This window comes from Rhineura floridana, chromosome 10 (genome assembly GCF_030035675.1).
Source record: "Rhineura floridana isolate rRhiFlo1 chromosome 10, rRhiFlo1.hap2, whole genome shotgun sequence".
NCBI lineage: Eukaryota > Metazoa > Chordata > Lepidosauria > Squamata > Rhineuridae > Rhineura > Rhineura floridana.
In genome coordinates this window covers 89,282,588-89,304,518 of record NC_084489.1, presented here as the reverse complement: position 1 = coordinate 89,304,518, position 21,931 = coordinate 89,282,588, and the positions used below count along the sequence as shown (strand labels likewise).

Sequence of the window (21,931 nt, the reverse complement as noted above, 5' to 3'; positions counted from 1 at the left end):
TGTCTTCTTTTACAGCTCGTCATCATCACTGTCATTTTCAGAAACTCTTAAAAGACTGCTCTGAGTAGAGTGTATCACAACCAACCAGTCTAGGTGTGTGTCATCGTGGGCCCTTAGCCAAGTCAGGCCATTTGCTGCCTCTTTGTCAGTGACTTGACAGTGTTGATGCAGCCAGACATCTCACATGTGTCCCCATGTAGACCTGGCTGAAGTATCTTTACCTCAGCCCCGTTCATTTGAAGACGACTTTGTTCTAAATCTGCCTTCACCAACCTGATGCCCTCCAACTCTCATCAGCCCCGGCCAGCACTGTGGAGTTGTAGTCCAAAACAGCTGGAGAGCATCAGGTTAGTGAAGGCTGAAATATGAAGCTATAGCTCAGCTTTCTTCTTCAACCTGTTGCCCTCCTGATTTTTTGGACTAGGGCTGGGGAACCTGTGTCCAGATACTGCTGGATTCCAACTCCCATCATTCTTAACCATTGGGCATGCTGGCTAGGGTTGATGGGAGTTGGAGTGTAAGAACAGCCCCGGCCAGTATGCCCAATGATTAGAGATGATAGGAGTAGTCCAGCAATATCTGGAGGGGCACAGGTTCCCCAGCTGTTTTGACTGAGGATGATGGTAACTATAGTCCAAATTAGCTGGTGGGCATCAGATTGGGGATGGCTGTTCTTGGTAAATGGTTTACTGTTTTTCAAGCTTAACAGCCCAACCCTATTGCAGCAAGACCTGCACTGGCTCAGCACCGGTTAGGCGGAATGCAATCCAAGGCACATTAACACAGGGGCAACTCCCCTGCAACTGGTGTGATGCCCCTGCAAGTGCCACCAGCTTTTACGTGCATAGGAAGCTGCCTTATACCAAAGTCCAACCATTGGTCCACTTAGCTCAGTATTTCAATACTGACTGGCAGCAGCTCTCCAGGTTTTTCAGGCAGGGTTCTCTCCCAGCCCTACTTGGAGGTGCCATCGGGGGACTGAACTTGGGATCTTCTGCATGCAAGGCAGAGGCTACAGCCCTTGCTATTAGTTTCCAGGGCCTCATTAGAAAAACTCTCCCTGCATAATCCCCTTGCCCGCCCGCCTGCTTGCCTGCCTGTGCTGAGCAAACCGGCGAGCAAACTGACGTCCGAGAGGGGGCGCCTGTGGATTCTACGGAGACAAGGAGGCGCATGCGTAGTGCACTAACACGCCGCATTAAGGCCCGCCCTCCCTCGCACAAGCTCCTCCAGAGCGGGGCCTTTTAGTCCCTCGGCGGACGCCGTAGCACATATGGAAGATGTTCGCGGAGCTCAATGAGCTGCTCGGCGTCTCCGTCGAAAAGCCGGAGCAGGTAAGGGGGCCATTTTGGAAGGCTTTGGCCTCCTTCAGCCCCACTTTGGGCGGAGGGAGACGGGTAGGTAGAGGCGGACTGGAACCCTGGCTCCCAAGAGGCAATGCGCGCTTTACCTGAGAGGGAGCGAGGCATGCTGGGAATTGTAGTCTTTTCCCTCGATGGCCTTTTTTAAACATGAAGCTAAAGCTCAGCCTAGTGTCCTCGAAATGTTTGGGGCTCTGCTGGCTGGGGCTGATGGGAGTTGTAGTCCAAACCATGTGGAGGGCACCAGGGTGGTTTATGCTGTAATAATCAAAATAATGGTCGCGCCAGAGTAGGATTGCCAGGTTCATGGCCTGAGACTGATCTTGTATCTTTAGGAGAAGAGAAAGTCAGCCAAGTGCAGGTGTTCTTGCAACACGTAATGAGAAAAACCACAAGGTGGGATTCTCCCTTCCCCCTGCACAACTTTTAAAGATACAGAAGACCTCTTGGAGGCTGGGCCTGGCAACTGAGAGGTCTTCTGTGTATTTTTAAAAGTTGTGCAGGGGGAAGGAACAATTCCACCTTGTGGTTTTTCCCATTACAGGGCAAGAACACTTGCACTTGGCTGACTTTTTCTTCTCCTAAAGATACAGGATCAGTCTCAGGCCATGAACCTGGCAACCCTATGCCAGAGATATAGAGGTGGAGGGTTTTCTCAGTGCCCTCAAAAACGGAGAGGAGGCTGTATCTCCCAGACAGAGAGAAATAGCTGCAGCTATTTTTCAATTTAAATATCTATATCTATTTAAAGTATTTATCATCCTCCCTTCACCCGAAAGTCCCAGGGTGGATCTGAACCAAACACAAAACAGTAAAATTTTAACAGTATAGAACAAAATACGGAATCCAGTTACAAATAAAACTTGCAGCAGTGACCCTTCTCCCCACAAACCTGGGGAAAGAAGTGCCTCTTTTTACTTTTTATGGAACCAATTGCCCTTTAGCAGCTGCCAAAGTGTTTAGGGCTTCTTCTTTTTTGGTACTTCACAATTTATTTATTATTTGATTTATATCCCGCCCAGCAGGAGCCCAGGGTGACAAACAAAAGCACTAAAAACGCTTTAAAACATCATAAAAACAGACTTTAAAATACATTAAAACAAAACAACTTTAAAAACATTTTTAAAAGCTTTGAAGACATCTTAAAAGAAAGGTTAAAAATACATTGTTTTTAAAAAAAGGTTAAAAAAAATGTTAAAAGGCAATTCCAACACAGACGCAGACTAGGATAAGGTCTCAACTTAAAAGGCTTGTTGAAAGAGGAATAGGTGCCAAAAAAATAACAGAGATGATACCTGTCTAATGTTTAAGGGGAGGGGATTCCACAGGGTAGGTGCCGCCACACTAAAGGTCCGTTTCCTGTGTTGTGCAGAACGAACCTCTTGATGAGATGGTATCTGCAAGAGGCCCTCACCTGCAGAGCGCAGTGGTCGACACAAGTTGTTACGCTGAGAGTTACAGTTTAGCTGTACTTTAAAATTATATGTGCTTTAAAGCAGACATGCCCTCCTGATGTTTTTGGGGACTCCATTTCCCATCAGGCCCAGCCAATGTGGCCAATTGTCGTTGGACTGAAATTCCCATGTTCACTAACATCTGTAAGGCTGTGGGCTCCCCATTCCTGTTTTAAAGATTGCGGGGGAAGCCAGAATGGAAGGAGCTGCATTGACATCTTTCATTATTTATAACTTTTATATCCCATCCTTAAAAAGAAAGCGAAAGGCATTGGGATGTGCTTGCAAGAGACAATGGAGAGCAAATTCTTGGGGAAGGGCTCTAGCTTAATGGGAGAATGCTTGACAGTATAAGGCAGCTTCCTGTATTCCTATGCCTTGCATGCAGAATCTTAGAATAATAGAGTTGGAAGGGTCCTATAAGGCCATCAAGTCCAACCCCCTGCTCAAATGCAGGAATCCATATCAAAGCATTCCCAACAGATGCCTGTCCAGCTGCCTCTTGAAGGCCTGCAGTGTCGGAGAGCCCACTACCTCTCGGTCATTGGTTCCGTTGTTGTATGGTTCTAACAGGAAGTTTTTCTGGCTTCCTGCAACTTGAGCCCATTATTCCGTGTCCTGCACTCTGGGATGATCGAGAAGAGATCCTAGCCCTCCTCTATGTGACAACCTTTCATGTACTTGAAGAGTGCCATCATATCTCCCCTCAGTCTCCTCTTCTCCAGGCTAAACATGCCCATCCTTGGAAATGCAAAGGGGGAAAAACTGCCTTTGACCACTCTGCAGCCCACCATCTCTCTGCTTTTGCTTCTTCTGCCTCTGTTCACTACTTCTAGAGTGGATGTCTCACACCATGATGATGTTTTGGCTCCAGCTATCTCTCCACCCGCTCCCAATCTCCAAGCCCCATGGTACTGTGTAATAGTCCTTACCAGTTGTAACCTGCTTTTAATTTGCAAAGTATTTTGCAGCCTTCATTTTTTTTGTTCTCGCAACAAACCTGTGAGGAAGGCAAAATGAGCCGAGAGAGGTCTGCCTATGATCATCTAGTGAGCTTTATAGCAGAGCACAAGTGTGAAATTCTTCCGACAAATTCATTTATCTGCTTACTGGATTGCAGGAAGCTGCCCTTTTACTGAACCAGCCCACTGGTCCAATCCAGCATCCAATTTCAGCAGCTATGGTGAGACCCAGTGAGGAAAGAGGGACTATTTGCAGAAATCTTAAATGCTATGGGACTGCATCTGATCATCCACTGCTGCTGATAACCCTACCTACCTTTTTCCATCTCTGTCTTCCAGGGCAAGTTCACCCTGCTGTGTGCTGACAAGACAGATGCCAGCTTCCTACTCCACCATTTTCTTTCCTTTTATTTGAAAGGTATGCAGGGATTTTAAAAAAAACATTTATAAAAATGAAACTGCTTTGAGCTTTGGAAAATGGGATACAAATGTCTTGCAAAGAAGAGTGGCACGTCTGTGTATGTAATCTGTACACCAGTTTTGTGGGGAATGTATATATGTGTGTGAGTGTGTATTTATTTATTTACATAAAAGGGTTTTTTTGGGCCACCCTTCAACAAAGCTGTCAGCAAAGTAGTAGATGCATTAATATATAATTGATATTAAAATAAACACAAACAGTAGCGTAGAGAATTCAGCAGAGTGGTGAAACCTCTACAGTCAGCCAGTTTTTATTCCATGCTGGAAGGCTTTTAAAAAAATAAAAGTCTTTACCCTGTGCCAAAAAGCTTGGTTAGTGCCAGGTGAGCTTACCTGCAACTGGAATGCCCACATCTGAGAAGACCGCATAACCAGTCGTCACCCACCTCACTTCAGATGTCAGGAAGAAGATATTGTACATAGACTCCTAGAGCATAAAGCTGGGACACATTTCATGGATCACAGGAAACTGCTTTATGCAGAGTCAGACTGTTAGTCTATCTAGCTCCATGCTGACTGACAGTGGCTCTTCACGGGTTCAAACAATGAGTCTTTCCCAGGCAGCCCTGTCTGGAGATGCCGAAGATTGCATCTGGGATCTTTTGTATGCAAAGCTGTACCACTGATGGATGGCTCTTCCACTCTGCCTACACTTGAACAGTCTGGCCCTGTTGATGGGACCACAGTGTTCAGATGTCTGGAAACACACAGGCAGTGTCTAAAACAGGCTGCCAAGTTTGGGATGAGTTTCCCCACGCTGCATAGACTCTTCTGCCCCTTTGTAACTCCCAGGCGTGTTACCCCACCCATGGACTTCTCCTCCTCGCATTCCTATTTCTAAGATATTAGGAGCTGCCCTAACCCAGCTTAGACTGTTGGTCAGCCTTACACAATATCCTGTCTTGATTGGCAGTGACTTGCCAAAGTCTAGGGCAGAATTTTGATCCCGTTTGTTACCTCTGATCCTTTAACCAGAGATGCTGGGGGCAGGAACTGACAGGGACTCCTATGCATATTTGCTCAGACGGAAGTCTCATCATGCTCAGTGCATACAAGAGTGCATAAGATTGTAGGCTTTGGCTGCAATCCTAGCCCTACTTAACTGGCAATAAGCCCCACTGAATTCAGTGGGACTGACTAGACATGGTTAGGTTTGTGCTGTTAATCTGTGACTTTCTGTATGTAAAGTGTGGCATCCTATTGTGAGTGACGGTCTCTGTTAGTTGCGCCACTCCATTCCATGTGAGGAAAAGAACGATTCCAGATGTCAATATGTGGTTTTGGAAGAGAGCATGTGGTTTTGGGCAAGCACAGTCAAAAATAATAATTGTGTCTTGCAGGGAATCTGTGGTATGTTCGGGGAAAGATCTGAGCCTTTACAAAAGGGTGGGAACACCTTGGAACAGCGACAAAAATTACAGTGGCAAAGGTGTGCTGCCTCCCTTCCTCCACCCCAAGGAATGTTTGGTTTCTTGTTGGTCTTACTGTGTACACACCATACAGTTAAAGCACATTTTCCTCCCCAGAGTCCTGGGAACTGTAGTTCATCCCTCACAGAACTACAATTCCCAGCAGTCATAACCATCATTGGCGCTCACTCCTGGCCAAGTAAGATTGTTTTCTGAGATAAGGTCTTTAACAGTGGGTCCGTAAGTGACGGTGGAGGCCAATTCTGGATCCACACAGCCTCCCACACTGAGGACATAGGTTTCCAGATGGAAGACGGTCGCGATGAGGATTTGCTTGACGTGCCTTCCGCTTAGCTCGCTTGTCCCATTTGCCCTGTACTAGTGCTTCTTCAAAGTCCACAGCACCTTTGATAATGGCGGACCGCCAATTGGGACGCTCATTGGCCAAGACTTCCCAGCTCTTGAAGCTCATGTTACATTTTTTTCGATTCACTTTAAGAACATCTTTAAACCTCTTTTGCTGTCCACTGATGTTCCGTTTTCCATCCTTAAGTTGGAAGTAAAGTAGCTGCTTTGGAAGTTGGTGATTAGGCATTCAAACAACTGTAGCTCTGTGAGGGATGAACTACAATTCCCAGCACTCGTAACACACCACAGTTCTTAAGATTCTTGGGGTGGGGCGGGGAATGTGCTTTCAGTGTACGGTGTGTACACTGCCTTTGTGCTGCAGCTGCTTTGAGGATGGGATGTCTTACCAGCAAGGCAAGTTGTATTTTTCTTGTTGTTCCAGCTGGCTGTAAAGTCTGTTTCGTGGCCCTTCTGCAGTCCTTCAGTCACTACAACATTGTGGCCCAAAAGCTGGTAAGCCATGTGGACTTTATTTTAAAACATTTAAGTCCTGCCTTCCAATCTCTGTCAACCACAATACCCGATGGAATGCCTCTTCCGACACGAACCCACCTGTACACTACACTCAACATCCAAGGCCCTCCTCTGGGTGCCTACTCCGAGGGAAGCTGGGAGCAGAGCCGCCCCTAGGCACCGGGAAGCAGGGCAGTTGCCCCCCTGCGCTTGGCGATCTGTTCACCAGCCGGCTCCTCCCTCCCTGCCTGCTCGCCTTTGCCACACCAGGCAGGGCGCAGTGCTTGCTTACTGTCTTTCTCTCAGCCCGGGACAGGGGCTCGCTCGCCTACCATGCCGAAACTGCTGCCGCCGCCGCTCCTGCTGCAGTCAGCGAGCGGTAGCTGCCCCGGGGACAGCAAGCTGGGCCGGCAGTTCCAGGACTGGTGCCTGCGCACTTACGGCGACTCGGCCAAGACCAAGACGGTGACCCGGAGCAAATGTGGGGGGCCCCTAACTGTGCTTTTGCCCCGGGGCCCACACATGCTAAGGGAGGGCCTGGCTGGGAGTCTGGCAACAAGGGAGAGGGCCTTCTTAGTGGTGGCCCCCAAATTATGGAATGATCTTCCTGACAAGGTGCGCCTGGCACCAACACTGTTATCTTTTCTGCACCAGGTCAAGACTTTCCTCTTCTCCCAGGCATTTTAGCATGTGTTTTTAAATTGCTTTTTAAAAATGTGTTTTTAAATTTGTATATTTGTTTTTAATGTTTTTAATTGTTGTAAACTGCCCAGAGAGCTTCGGCTATGGGGCGGTATACAAATGCAATAAATAAATAAATAAACCACCCATCTCACCTTGGAAAGTGGCTGAAGCCACAGACAGGTCTCCAGTGATCTTAACATGGGGACAGGTTCATATGAGACCAAGCTGCCCTTAACATCATAAGAAGATCCTGGCTGCTGGGTCAGACCAAAGGAGGCGCATCTAGGCCAACGTCCTGTTCCCACAGATTCGCCAAAGGGCATCCACAAGCAGGACCTGCGCACAAGAGCACCATGCTCCCCGCTCGTGATTCCCAGTAACTGGTGTATTCAGAGGCTTACTGCTTCTGGCGGTAGGGTACCACATAGCCATCATGACTACTGTCCTCCATGGATTTGCCTGCATGCCTTTCTAAGCCATCAAAGGTTGTGGCCATCGTTACATCTTGCAGCAAATTCCATAGGCCAACTACATGCTGTGTGAAGGAATATCTCATTTCATCTGCCCTGAATCTTCCGACATTCAGCTTCATTGGATGACCCTGTTGGGTTCCAGGATTATGAGAGAGGGAGAAACACCTTGATCCTCTTGGTTGCCCTTTTCTGAACATTTTCCAGCTCCGCAGTATCCTTGAGGTTCTCTGGTCTCAGACTATTAAGTGATTATTGTGAGGGAAACAATTTGGGTGCTGTAAGACTGAATGAGAAGTTGTGGAGTTTGTGGGCAGGGTGGCCGTGGTGGCATCTGTGTTTCTGTAGCCACCTGATGCCCTCTATAGAATCATAGAATAGTAGAGTTGGAAGGGGCCTACAAGGCCATCAAGTCCAACCCCTCCAGATGTTTTAGACTGCAACTCCCGTTGGCTCTGTAGGGAGGCAATGATGCTGAACCAGAAGGACCTTTGATCTGACCCAGCAGAAGTCCTCTTATGTCCTCTCAGCCATCTTTGTGCCTGTCTTACCAGATCACACCGCTTAGGATCTTTCTGGATGAAGAGAATTGGAAATAAAGGTTCAGATCATTACAGAATAGCAGTGGGGCTGAATTGCTGGGAGACAATTCTGCTTTGTCCTATGTCAGCCCAGAAATTGTGCCATACGCCTACCCCTAGATATATGGCATAATTTCAGGGTTAATCCAGAGCAAAGAATCTTGGTTGGGAGATGCTGGTTTTTAAAAAAAACTTATTTCCACTTGGTGATCTGTTATCTGTAATGGGGATCCACCGAATGTGGCAAACAAGTGCCAATGTTGTGCTTTCTGTGAATAGAAACTCATGTGGGATCTTGCTGTGCATGAATACGCAAGGAACCCCAGATGTTTCTGTGGGCTTGAGGTGGTTCCTACGCATAAGCTTCCCTTTTGTGGACCAATAGGCATCTCTTGTTGAAACTGATGGGCTGTTGCACCATGCAATGGTTTGGGCGTGTGGGCCTTCAGTACCGGCTTCCACATGGAATGGTAGATGACGAATGTTCCTTTTGTTATGTGGGAGGCAGGCAGTCACATCAGGAAACCTCACAGAACAGATGCTTAAACACATCCGGCTTTTGTTTGCAAAAAACAATAACTGCATTTCTTCCCCTCCAAATATTGTTTTCCAGGGAGTCAGTCTGACTGCAGCCAAAGAACGAGGCCAGCTTGTGTTTTTGGAAGGGTTGAAATCCTCAAACGATGTCTTATTTGGTCAGCAGCAGATGGGAGAAGCCAGTCCTTTCCAGTTCATCAGGTAAGCAATCCTACAGTGCAGTCCTAACCATGCCTACCCTGAAGTAAGTCCTACTGAATTCATTTGGGCTTATTCCCAGGTAACTAGGGTTGGGGGAAGATGTCAGATTGCATCTGTTATATAGGTGTGTGTATGTAGAGTTGGCCCTTTTGAGGTTACTGGCTAGGAAGGGGTGGATGCAGCTGAGCTCTTTGAAAAAGCCACACCTGAGCCTTCATCATGAGGAGGAACCCCTGTTCTCCCCCATCCCTCCTGCAGGTAGCTGTGCTTCAAAGACTCTACAGAGAGATCCAGAGCAGACTGGCTCTTTGGAAGCACCTTCTTTACTGCATACATTTCAGTAATGTGGTGCTTCTCCTTTGTACTGGAGAAGGTGGTTTTTTGTGGATCTGGAGTAGATTGGCCTGATCCTCTGTACATGCCGCTCTGTACAGACACCTTGGCATCTGACGCACTCTTAATAATAATACCCTGTGGAGTCAATTATAGGCAAATGAAAAATGTAGGTCAGTTTTGGCTGCCTGGCCTGTGCCAATATCCTAGCAGCCTTCGGTGGTGGTTGAGTTGCCCGTTCCAGTGCAGGCTGACAAAGTTTGGGATCCGGAGCAGAAGAAATGGCTGTCTGTTGAATATCTTTCCAATTAGAGTGGTAACTTTCTCTTGCCACCTTCCATCCCATGCAGCGGAGACGGCTCAAACCTGAAGGTGCTTTACGAGTTTGTCCGGACAGCCCTAAGCCCTGTCGCTGCTGCTGTGGGAGACTCGTGGAAGTGCCCCGTGCTCATTGTGGACAACCTCAGTGTCTTGCTGAGCCTGGGTGTGAAGCTGGTGGACGTTCTTGATTTCATCCATTATTGCAGAGTCACAGTGATCGCTCAGCTTAAGGTACTGCGGTGGCTGTACAATTATTATTTATTATTATTATTATTTATTTGATTTGTATCCCGCCCTTCCTCCCAGCAGGAGCCCAGGGCGGCAAACAAAGCACTAAAACACTTTAAAACATCATAAAAACAGATCTTAAAATACATTAAAACAAAACAGCATTAAAAACATTAAAAAAGACGTTTAAAAAGGGTTAAAAACATTATTAAAAACATATTAAACAATTGTGACACAGATGCAGACTGGGTCTCAACCTAAAAGGCTTGTTGAAAGAGGGAAGTCTTCAAACGGCGCCAAAAAGATAGCAGAGATGGTGCCTGTCTAATATTCAAGGGGAGGAAATTCCACAGGGTAGGTGCTGCCACACTAAAGGTCCATTTCCTATATTGTGCAGAACGAACCTCCTGATGAGATGGTATCTGCAGGAGGCCCTCACCTGCAGAGCGCAGTGATCGACTGGGTATATAAGGGGTAAGACGATCTTTCAGGTATCCTGGTCCCGAGCTGTATAGGGCTTTGTATGCCAAAACTAGAACCTTGAACTTGGCCCGGTAGCAAATGGGCAGCCAGTGCAATTCCTTCAGTAGCGGGGTGACATGTTGGCAATACCCTGCTCCAGTGAGCAGTCTCGCTGCTGCATTTTGCACCAGCTGCAGCTTCTGGACCAACCTCAAGGGCAGCCCCACATAGAGCGCATTACGGTAATCCAGCCTAGAGGTTACCAGTGCGTGGACAACAGTGGTCAAGCTATCCTGGTCCAGAAATGGCCACAGCTGTCTCACCAGCCGAAGCTGGTACAATATTTCTTTGAGGTTTTCTATATCTTCCTGGTCTAAAACCAGCAGCCTTTGCCGTTCCACCACAGGCAAGGCGTGGAGAAAAACCCTGTTCATCTAGCAGTCTTCTATTGAGCACCCTTCTGGTGGGCTTCCCATGAACATTTCCTAATGGCCTCATGTAACAAGAAACGGGTGGATGGCCTCTGGCCCACAGGCTGTACTTGGCTTCCCAGGGCCACCAGTTTGGTCTGCGAGCCTGTTTTCCTCAAACCATGCCCACCTGCCTTGCACTTGACATTTGGGGCAGATGCAGACTTCAAACTAACAACTGGGAGCTTAAAGTGAGCTCTTTGCTGTTCCTTTGCTTGGAGCAAAGTGTGCTCCTGTCGCACAGCAGAGTTGTCCCACCCGCCTATCAAAGCTGGCGAGTGGAAGTGGCCCCCAGAGCAAAAAAAAAAAAAAAAAAGTTCCCTACCCCTGCTGTTAAAAAACGGAACGAACAACCATGCATAAAAAACTGCAAACTGGTCACCAAAAGGACCAGTATGATTAGTATGGAGAGTGCCCGTGAGGGCCATCTCAGGGGTGCTGCCCCAAGCTGTGGAATGCTCTCCTTAGAAAGGTTTGCCTGTGCCCACAGAAAAGGCCTTTTAACATCATTTATAGCCTCAACAGACTTTTGTAAGATCTTATAAACTTTACAAATGTTAGATTCATAATTTTGGTTATGGGGCAGCAAAGAAATACTGTAAATCAAGGGTAGCCAATGAGGTACCCTCTGGATAATGCAACTCCCATCATCCCTTACCATTGTTGGCTGAGGCTGATGGGAGTTGTAGTCCAGCAACATCTGGAGGGCACCACATTGGCTATCCCTGCTGTAAAATAACAAATATTCCTGGGCTCGCTTTGGGAGGAAGGGCGGGATATAAATTTAATTTTAAAAACCAAATAAATGTCTCTGGTTGATGCTGTTTGGGTAGTTTTTAGTTTTTTGTGGCTTTTAGTTCTTTCTATACTTGAAGAGATTTAGCAGTTTATTTTTAAGTTAAGTTGGGGTTTTTTTTAATCATTGAAGATTTTAATGTTGAATTTTACTGTAGTTATATTTTAATTTTAATTAGAGAATATTTTATGGGGCAAGTAACAAACAGAAGTAATAAACAAAAATGGAGAACTGGTCTTCCCTTGAAGGGAGTGATGCGCGCTTGAGCCAAGACTGTATGCTTCAAAATGACAATAAGCTTGGTAGATTTTATTTTGTTTACCTGCTAGGGAAAAAGAACAGAAAACTGGGTACTTTGCCAATGATTAAAAGGAGAAAAGAATAAATAGATTTTGGTTTATTTATTTATTTAACAAGATTTATATACCAGTTAATCAAAAACCTCAGGCCAAGCCGGCAGAAGGGGTGCTGCTGGAAGAGCAGCCAGCGGGAAGGTCTGTGGTACCCAGTTGCCATTCAAGAGCCTCCGGGCAGCTGAATGCCAGCTCATCCAGGAGTCGTGCACAGGGACCGGAGAGTAAAAGCCGGCTCTCACGAATACCCCTACCAGGGAGTGAGCTCTCTCCATAGACTCCCATTGTAATTATTTTCCTAGACCGATCTTTTTTGCAGCGTAACTTTGGCCTGGATCAGGATGTGCAGGAGCATTCCCAGCAGGCGTTGGATGCTGCCTAAGCCTCCTCTCCCATCTCCTCCTCTGACATGTCCCCGGAATGCCCCATTTTGGGGCCTTATGCCGGCTTCTGCCAGCTCCCCTTCCTCTGGGCTGGGGTTCCCCAGCAGACCCCTCCTGAGCCGGCAGGGTCCCAGAATTGGGATGAGGGGCTTCTGCCAGTGGAGCCCAGCTGAGCCGGAGCCCTGCTGGCTCAGCCAGGGGTCTGCCGTATCCACCTCCCCTCAGCCTGGTATAAATAGCTGTTGGAATGCTCTCTAAGCAATTTACATAAAATATTATTTGTTTCATTTATAAATAGCTTTCCATGAAGCACCCCAAAATGATTTATGATATAAAACAGTTACATATATAAAACAGTTAAAACAATTGCATATATAAAACCAATTAAAAGAAACCAATTATATATAAAAAAATAGTTTAAAAACAACAGCAGCAGCACATGCATAACATCAGTTAAAACCAGGAACAGATGCCAACTAAGATCTCCATTTAGAAATATGCAAGTATTTAAATAAAATATACATTCTATATAAAATATACAAGTAATGAAACAGGTGGGCCTGTTACTTTCAACAGTTAAAAATCTGGGTGAATGCAGGTACCATGTAGTTAGGGAACTGGGGGCATCTTGTTGGCATCTCCTGACTGGCACTAATACTGGAGTGGAAATGTCACCCCCCAAACTCCATTGTGATGCTTTGTGGCTCAGGGGAACTTGGCCGTGATGGTGCAGAGCAGTGCTGACTCAGAGGACGAGGAGAACGAGCTGCTTGTGAAGGCTCTCCATCACCAGAGCAACTGGGTCCTGTCGGCAGAAGGCCTGGCAACTGGCTACTGCAAAGACGTTCATGGGCAGGTGAGCCGCTTCTCTCTCTCTCTCTCTCTCTCTCTCTCTCTCTCTCACCCACCTACCCAGCCACCCACACACCCATGCTCTGTTCTAGCATTCATATTGTCTTGGCTGCTACATGCATGCAACACACACACATGCCATTCTAGGATTCATGATGTTGCAGTGTTGTGTTCTGTCAGTCATCCACTCAACAAACCTGGGGAAAGCATCCTTTCAACGTTGGGAGAAGGGCTGCAGCTCAGTGGTGGAGATTAGCTTTGCATGTAGAAGGTCCCAGGTTCATTCCCAGTGAGATCTCCAGGTAACGCTGGGAGAGACGCCATGCCTGAAACCTTGGAGAGCCACTGCCAGTCAATGTAGACAGTGCTAGCTGAGCCAGTAGAGGCAACTTGGTACAGGCAGCTCCCTACATTGCTACAGAGTAGGGGTGTGGAACCCCCAGCCTGAAGGCTGGACTTGGCCTGCCAGGCCTCCCCATTTTGCCTGCCTGGGGCATTTCCCCCAAGCCAAGCGCACTTGCCCTACACCTGACATAATATGTGACATCAAGTGTGGGGCAGTTAGAGATGCATCTGCTGAAAGCAGAGTTGAACTCCCTGTGCCTGAGCTGATGTATGGGGAGTTCAGGCCTGCTTGGGCATCATCTCTCCAATCTCGTTGTCCCGTGGGGGTAGGGGAGATAAAGATCTGGCTCACTGGGCCAAAAAGCTTCCCCTGGAGGGCTGTTGCTCAGTGGCAATCTGTTCTGCATGTAGAAGGTCCCAGGTTCAATTCCCAGCATCTCTAGGTTAGTTTTTGTATCTGTATGTGGAGACCCAGCCTGAGACTCTAAGGTGGGGTGGGTATTACATATTTTAGGGGTGGGGAGCCTATTTTCAAGCCCCCCCCCAAGTGTTCATAGAAGCATAGAACAGTAGAGTTGGAAGGGGCCTATAAGGCCGTTGAGTCACAGGCTGATATGAGCCAACAGGGTGATGTGGCTGTAAAAAAGGCAAATGCTATTTTTGATTGCATTAACAGAAGTGTAGTTTCCAAATTGTGTGTAGTAGCTCCCCTCTATTCAGCACTGGATTCAATGGCCTTGTAGGCCCCTTCCAACTTGACTATTTTATGATTCTGTGAGTCCAACCCCCTGCTTAATGCAGGAATCCAACTCAAAGCATCCTGGACAGGTGGCTGTCCAGCTGCCTCTTGAAGGCCTCCAGTGTCGGAGAGCCCACCCCCTCCTTAGGTCATTGGTTCCATTGTCGTATGGCTCTAACAGTTAGGACGTTTTTCCTGATGTCCAGTCGAAATCTGGCTTCCTGCAACTTGAGCCCATTATTCCGTGTCCTGCACTCTGGGATGATTGAGAAGAGATCCTGGCTCTCCTCAGTGTGGCAACCTTTCAAGGACTTGAAGAGTGCTATCATACCTCCTCTCAGACTCCTCAAATGTTTTTGGCCTATAGCTCCTATCCGCCCCAGCCTTTACGGCCAGTGGTCAGGGATGATGGGAGTTGTAGTCCAGCAACATCTGGGGAGGCCAAAGATTCCCATCACTGCCTGTCTCAGCCTCTCTCTCTTCCTCCCTTTTTAAGAAAAAGAGCCTGCCCCAGATATAAACAGAAAGACCCTCCCTTATCTTCTCTTTGCTGCAGTTATCAATCATCCAACGGAGTTCATGGGAGATGAAATCAGAGAGGGATCTCCTGCGCATTTACCAGTACAAGATCCAGGAGAAGAACGTCGTGTTTTTTGCCAGGGGGATGTCGGCAGCTGTGCTGTGACTTTGGGGTGGGGGTGATGCGGAAGGAGTCACTGCCCTTCCAAAAAGCTTGTGGGATTGAGAGACATACAGAAGGAGCCTTCTTCGTGAAGCTGGCTTTGGCAGGGACGGTTCAGTGACTGTGGTGTTCTGATGGGGTTTGTTTGGGCACAGAACGGCCCCCTTGGCTACTCTCCCCCCCAATACCCTGTGTTGAATCCTGAATTTGGTCTGAGCTACTTTGTGGACAATGTCAGTAATGAAAAAAAGACTGAAATTAGCTCTACAGTAGTTCATAAGAACATAAGAAGAGCCTGCTGGATCAGGCCAGTGGCCCATCTAGTCCAGCATCCTGTTCTCACAGTGGCCAACCAGGTGCCTGGGGGAAGCCCGCAAGCAGGACCCGAGTGCAAGAACACTCTCCCCTCCTGAGGCTTCCGGCAACTGGTTTTCAGAAGCATGCTGCCTCTGACTAGGGTGGCAGAGCACAGCCATCACGGCTAGTAGCCCTTGATAGCCCTGTCCTCCATGAATTTGTCTAATCTTCTTTTAAAGCCATCCAAGCTGGTGGCCATTACTGCATCTTGTGGGAGCAAATTCCATAGTTTAACTATGCGCTGAGTAGAGAAGTACTTCCTTTTGTCTGTCCTGAATCTTCCAACATTCAGCTTCTTTGAATGTCCACGAGTTCTAGTATTATGAGAGAGGGAGAAGAACTTTTCTCTATCCACTTTCTCAATGCCATGCATCATTTTATACACTTCTATCATGTCTCCTCTGACCCGCCTTTTCTGTAAACTAAAAAGCCCCAAATGCTGCAACCTTTCCTCGTAAGGGAGTCGCTCCATCCCCTTGATCATTCTGGTTGCCCTCTTCTGAACCTTTTCCAACTCTATAATATCCTTTTTGAGATGAGGCGACCAGAACTGTACACAGTATTCCAAATGCGGCCGCACCATAGATTTATACAACGGCATTATGATATCGGCTGTTTTATTTTCAATACCTTTCCTAATTATTGCTAGCATGGAATTTGCCTTTTTCACAGCTGCCGCACACTGGGTCGACATTTTCATCGTGCTGTCCACTACAACCCCGAGGTCTCTCTCCTGGTCGGTCACCGCCAGTTCAGACCCCATGAGCGTATATGTGAAATTAAGATTTTTTGCTCCAATATGCATAATTTTACACTTGTTTATATTGAATTGCATTTGCCATTTTTCCGCCCATTCACTCAGTTTGGAGAGGTCTTTTTGGAGCTCTTCGCAATCCCTTTTTGTTTTAACAACCCTGAACAATTTAGTGTCGTCAGCAAACTTGGCCACTTCACTGCTCACTCGTAATTCTAGGTCATTAATGAACAAGTTGAAAAGTACAGGTCCCAATACCGATCCTTGAGGGACTCCACTTTCTACAGCCCTCCATTGGGAGAACTGTCCGTTTATTCCTACTCTCTGCTTTCTGCTTCTTAACCAATTCCTTATCCACAAGAGGACCTCTCCTCTTATTCCATGACTGCTAAGCTTCCTCAGAAGCCTTTGGTGAGGTACCTTGTCAAACGCTAGAAGAGTTCGGGCCTCTCATTAAAAGTAACTGGTGCTCCATCAGCCGTGGTGTTGGGTGCAGAGTCCAGTGCTGCTGGTAGGTTTGCAAACTGTTGAGATGATTCTGCCATTTGGGCAGAACCTGAAGAGTCAGCAAGGTGGGTCAGGAAGTGGAGCCCACTGACAGTGCTCTGTGTTTCAGCTGGGTACAGCTGTTGCACATGCTTACACCGCTTCTGCAGTGCCCATGCATGTATGATAGCAGGTCAGCCAAGAGGACGACTCATTCCAGCCTTCAAGTATGCCGCATTCAGAAGGTGGGAAATAATTTGCATACATATTAGGTAACTCAGGAAAGCGAGCCAGGACACATACACTAGTGAGGTGTTGTGGTTAGAATGTCAGACTAGGATCTGGGAGACCAGAATTTCAAATTCCCCATTCAGCCAGGAAGCTCACTGACCTACAGCCAGTCGCAGCCTCTCAGTCTAACCTACCGCACTGGGTTGTTGTGCGGATAAAATGTGGAGGGGAAGAACTATGTATGCCACCTTGTGCTCCTTGGATGAAAGGTGGGATATAAATGCGGTAAAATAATAAATAGAAAAGGGGCGTAGCCAAGAAAGATTCATTATAAGCCTCAAGATTCTACTGCTTATAAAAATAGCACCTATTCAGATAATAACATGAGACCTGGCATACACACTGAAGTGTACAAATATGCCAAATTTCAAAGTGATCCAATAAGAATTGCCGCAGGTACAGCATGTTAAAAAGTGCTGACACATTTACCCTTTTTAATCCAACTTTTAACCAGGGAGATATACATTAAATTTTGGTAAAAGAAAGGCTTCTTGAGGTTTGTTGAGAAAGGCATACTTCCATTTTGTGGTGAGTCCTAATCCCTACTTTTCTTTCCATGAAGCACACTGTCTTTCTGAAGGCAGAAATGCAGCACAAAGGCTTCAGTAGTTCTTTGTGGTGTGAAAAAGAAGAAGAAATGTGGGGATTGGAGTCCTCGTGCTGCTTTTCTGAGGGTTAGAGTTGAGGCCTCAGCCTTTGCTTCTAGTTGTTCAGCTTTGTGTAGCTTGAGCCAACATGCGATAACCTTAACTTCGGTGTGAAACCAGCAGGTTTGTTGATAATAGAATAAACACATAATTCAGGAGCCAATTTAGATTCATGTTTGTTTGAGCCAAACCTATCTTTAATCCCGTTTGGAATCCACCCTTAACAAGTTCTGTTGGGATGTTGCTAAACTAAATTTAGCAATTGCCCAAATAGCTGTCTTGGCCTTGGCTCCTCTATTCAAAAGGACAGGCCTTAAAGATGCTGTCCAATCTGCAGTGACCTTTTCTCCAAGAATATGTCGACAAGGGGAGGGTGGAGACAGTTCTGCCTCTGGCTTTCACTCACTTATGGCAGATTGCAGTTTTGTTCTGGAGGGAGTGTTAAGTCTAAGATCTTTGATTATTGAGCAGAGCAAATAGTAGGCCCGCCCTATCAGCAAATCCAGAGCTCAGGAACACTTTTAGCTTCTGATTTTAGTAGGCAAAATGTGTCAATTGAATAGCCAGGCATGAAGAAAATATAAGTTGCCCGTATTTTTTTTAAAATACTAGTAAGTGGGCTCTGGTTCTTCTAAAGCAGGAATGGGGAAACATTTGCAGCCCGAGAGCCAAATTCCCTCGTGGACCACTTTCTGGGGGCTGCAGGGTGGAGCAATGGATGTGACTCTTCACCTTTATACAACAGGCTACATTTTGCCCCACACTGGAGGTTACTCCCTGCCATTCTAAAGTTACTTCCTTTATAGTCAGGCAAATTTGTCTGTCTGAACTTCCAGCATCAGTCCACTCTGCGACAGTTTATGGCCCAGCCATGCAGGGGAGATCTGAGTAATTAGAAAGAGCTTTTTGTGTTGCGAATCAAGGAAGCTAGCAAAAGACCTTTGGAGTTTAGTCAGTAAAGAGTTAAGCCTTTTTCTCTAGGATGGCTACCATGGGAGAACGGCTGACCATCGATAAACTCTCACCTGGAAACTGGACGCTGTGGTTGTGTGTGGTTCAACTCCCAACTTGTGGGTTGAGGCTGCTTGGGGTTATTCCAACACTCTGAAGCCCTGGAGAGCCACTGCTGGTCAGTGTAGACCAGGGTGGGGAAGCCATGAGCTAAATTAGGCTCACCAGGCCTCCCCATGTGGCCTGCAAGGCTATCTGCCCCAACCTATGCTCACCTGCCCCACAGCTGATGTCATATGTCAGGTCAGTTAGAACCCTATTCAGGTAGGGCTGAGAATGTCCCCAGTCTGGAATCCTTGAGAGCTGCTGCCAAACAGTGTAGACAGTAGTGACCAATGGTCTGACTCAGTATAGGGCAGGTTGCAATGTTGCTGGTGCTTACCTCTAGGGATGAACATGGCCTGGGAAGTGGGTACCTACTCATGTATCAACCTGCCTGGGCACTGAGATTTCTAGGTGACCCTGCCATATGCAATGAGCCAGGTGGTAACTGGGGAGCGGGCCTTCTCTGTTGTGGTAGCCATCTCTGAAACTCTCTCCCCAGACAGGCTGGCCTGCCTAGTGCTGTCCTTGATATCTTTTAGGCACAGGCCAGCTTTCCTTAGCCTGGTGCCCTCCAGGTGTTTTGGACTATAACTCCCATCTTCCGTGACCATTGGCCATGCTGATGAGGTTGATGGGAGTTGTAGTATAAAAAAAAATATCTAGAGGGCACAAGGTTGGGGAAGGCTGCACTAGGCCAAGTCCTTTTTTATTTTCCTGGGGCTTTTAAATACCTGAAAAGATTTTAACATGATGAGAATTATTATTATTTCCAATTTTAAACCACCCTCCATCCCCTGGGATCTCACTTTACAACATAGTAAAGTAAAACAAGAGATGGATTGATTCCATAAAGGAAGCCACAGACCTGAACTTACAAGATCTGAACAGGGTGGTTCATGACAGATGCTCTTGGAGGTCACTGATTCATAGGGTTGCCATAAATCGAAATCAACTTGAAGGCACATAACAACAACAAAGTAAAATGAACCTTACAATAAAGAGTAATTATTAAAACCGTAGAACTTATCATTTACATCAAGTGAATTCAAACATAAACAAGTCCTTCTTATTCACAGAGAAATGTTAAGAACTTAAGAAGAGCCCTATCACTGGATCAGGCCAAAGGCATCCAACATCCTGTCCTCACAGTGGCCAACCAGATGCCCAACTGATATTCAGAAGCGCACTGTCTCCATTACTGAAGGAAACGCATAGGTATAAGGACTAGTAGCCATTGATAGTTTTATCCTCCATTAATTTGTCTGTTCTCGTTGTAAAGCCATCTCAGTTAGTGGCCATCACATCTTGTGGCAGGGAATTCCATAGGTTAACTATGTGCTGTGTGAAGCAGTCCTTCATTATGTACAAATCTTCCAGCATTTGGCTTTCCTGAATGACCCCATTGGGTTCTACTATTATACGAAATGGAAAGAAAACGTTTCTTTATCCATTTTCTTCATGCCATGCAGAATTTTATAAACCTCAAATGCCGTTGTCTTATTAACTCTTGTTTTGCTTATTTATTTATTTTGCGAGCTGCCCTGGGAATTACTTGTTGAAGGGTGGTTTAAAAGTTTATGCAAATATCACATTTTAATTCCCAGGCACAGTTAAAAAAATTACATGAGCGCCTAGAGCAACAGTTGAGGTTTCAGAGATAATGTTCTAAACAGAAGAAATGCTTTGCTATGGATTGTAGTCTGTTCTGATTCATCATACTTCTTTCACTTTATTATTATTTTGGATTTATAACCTGCCCCACCCTTGAATGCTTAGATTTATCTAATGCTATGAAAAGGTAGTCATACGGATTTGGAGAAAGAAGCAGGAATGCTTTAGGGCTGTGTAGGCCGCAGACAAAATAATTGTTATATAATTACTGTCAGGGCTGGCTAAGGGGAGTGTTTTTGGTTAAAGGGTGGGGTAAACATGTTTTTAATGAAACCACCATGAAGACTGAGGTACTTGCCTACTGCTTACAAATTTCATGTGCTAATTTAGAAGTGTTTTTGTTGTTGCTCTGAATAATTTACTGTCAAATGTGGGGAGAACTCATAATTCACGGTTACAGCACATGGTTTGCATGTTACAACACCTGGAGAGAACTATGTTGCTTAAGGATTGAAGTGCTGCTTTTGGACATAATTATATTATTTATTTTTACATTTATGTCCCACCTTTCCTCCAAGGAGCTGAAGGTGGTGTACCTGGTTCTCCTCCATCTCCATTTTATCCTCACAACAACCCTGTGAGGTAGGCTAGGCTGAGAGACTGTGCCTTGCCCAAGGTCACCCAGCTAGCTTCATGGTGGAGTGGGGATTTGAACCCTGGTCTCCTGGATCCTAGTCCAAAAGTCTAACCTCTACACCACACTGGCTTACCCTTCATGGCTTGGGACCTCCATACCTGAAGAACTCCCTCTTTCCACATGTATCTAGCAGCCCTTGCCTTGAAGAAATAATCTGAGGCCCTGCCAAATGAGAGAGATGGCAGGTGGCCTTGCGCGAAAGGGCCTGTGGAGCGGCAGCCCCCTGGCTATGGGGTGCCCTCCCCAGAGAGGTGTTTCTGATGCCAGACAAAAAGACTTAAATGTCTTTCTGATGCCAGACAAACCTTTTGTTTTCCATGGCCTTTAAAGTGGTGGTTTAATATTGTTTCAGCTCTGTGACTTTTTATTCCTCTGTTTTCATATTTTTAATGGAGTTAATGCTTCAGAGTTCTGTTCCTTTGCTCTGTTTTTAAAGTGGCCTTTTTGTTTTGCTCTTTTAATTGTGTTTTGTTGCAATTCTTTTAACTTGCTCTTGTTTTTATTTTGTTAGCCACCTAAAGAACTTCTATAGGGTGGCCTATAAACATGTTAGGAACACAGGAAGGTGCTGAATGCTGAGTCAGACTCCTTGATCCATTTAGCTCAGTATGGTCTACGGCGCGCTTCCTGCTTGGGAACAGCGCTCCAAGGTCTCAGGCAGGGATCTTGTCCCAGTGCTACTGGGAGATGCTGGGGACTGAATCTGGGACCTTCTACCTGGAGATGCTGGGGACTGAAGCTGGGACCTTCTGCACACGAAGCAGCTACTCCACCACTGAGCCAGAGCCCTCCTGTTGATGGGACCACCTACGTGCAATGTCTGGGTCAGTCATCCATCAAAAGGAGCCTGTTGAACATGTGTGGCAGTGCAGAATCTGAAGAAGGTGGGTAGTGATGCAGACTGGAGGCTGAACCCCACCCCCTAGTCAAGCAGTTCTTTGAAGATGAGAGCTGGTGTAGTTGTTATTATTTGTTAAATTATTATTTGGGGATCAAAGCTAGGCTAGCTGTGGCAACTATCAAGAGTGGCGGCTGTATACTATAGCCAGCATGGATTTTTCACATTCC

At 46.4% G+C, this 21,931-nt stretch overlaps 1 protein-coding gene across 3 annotated transcripts; it reads left to right on the top strand.

Annotated features, from left to right (window-relative positions):
- The first annotated feature begins 1,192 nt into the window (after positions 1–1,192).
- ELP6 (elongator acetyltransferase complex subunit 6) lies at positions 1,193–21,299 on the top strand. Of its 3 annotated transcripts, XM_061587013.1 has the most exons (8): positions 1,339–1,397; positions 3,936–3,998; positions 4,117–4,195; positions 6,457–6,527; positions 8,876–9,000; positions 9,684–9,885; positions 13,056–13,202; positions 14,839–16,026. In XM_061587013.1, the coding sequence occupies exons 2-8, from the start codon at positions 3,996–3,998 to the stop codon at positions 14,965–14,967; spliced, it is 756 nt and encodes a 251-aa protein (XP_061442997.1). In that variant the 5' UTR covers positions 1,339–1,397; positions 3,936–3,995; the 3' UTR covers positions 14,968–16,026. The 3 variants fall into 3 exon arrangements, with proteins under 3 accessions (XP_061442996.1, XP_061442995.1, XP_061442997.1); XM_061587012.1 differs by lacking the exons at positions 1,339–1,397; positions 3,936–3,998; positions 14,839–16,026 and adding exons at positions 1,193–1,334; positions 19,632–21,299; XM_061587011.1 differs by lacking the exons at positions 1,339–1,397; positions 3,936–3,998 and adding an exon at positions 1,266–1,334 and having other exon boundaries at positions 14,839–16,023.
- The last annotated feature ends 632 nt before the right edge of the window (positions 21,300–21,931 follow it).

Excerpts from the sequence above, each read along its gene's own strand:
- ELP6 (XM_061587011.1), top strand. The coding sequence starts at position 1,281 with ATGTTCGCGGAGCTCAATGAGCTGCTCGGCGTCTCCGTCGAAAAGCCG. Across the intron at positions 1,335-4,116 it reads CCGTCGAAAAGCCGGAGCAG|GGCAAGTTCACCCTGCTGTG; the intron begins GTAAGGGGGCCA and ends TCTGTCTTCCAG. Across the intron at positions 9,886-13,055 it reads CAGTGATCGCTCAGCTTAAG|GGGAACTTGGCCGTGATGGT; the intron begins GTACTGCGGTGG and ends TTTGTGGCTCAG.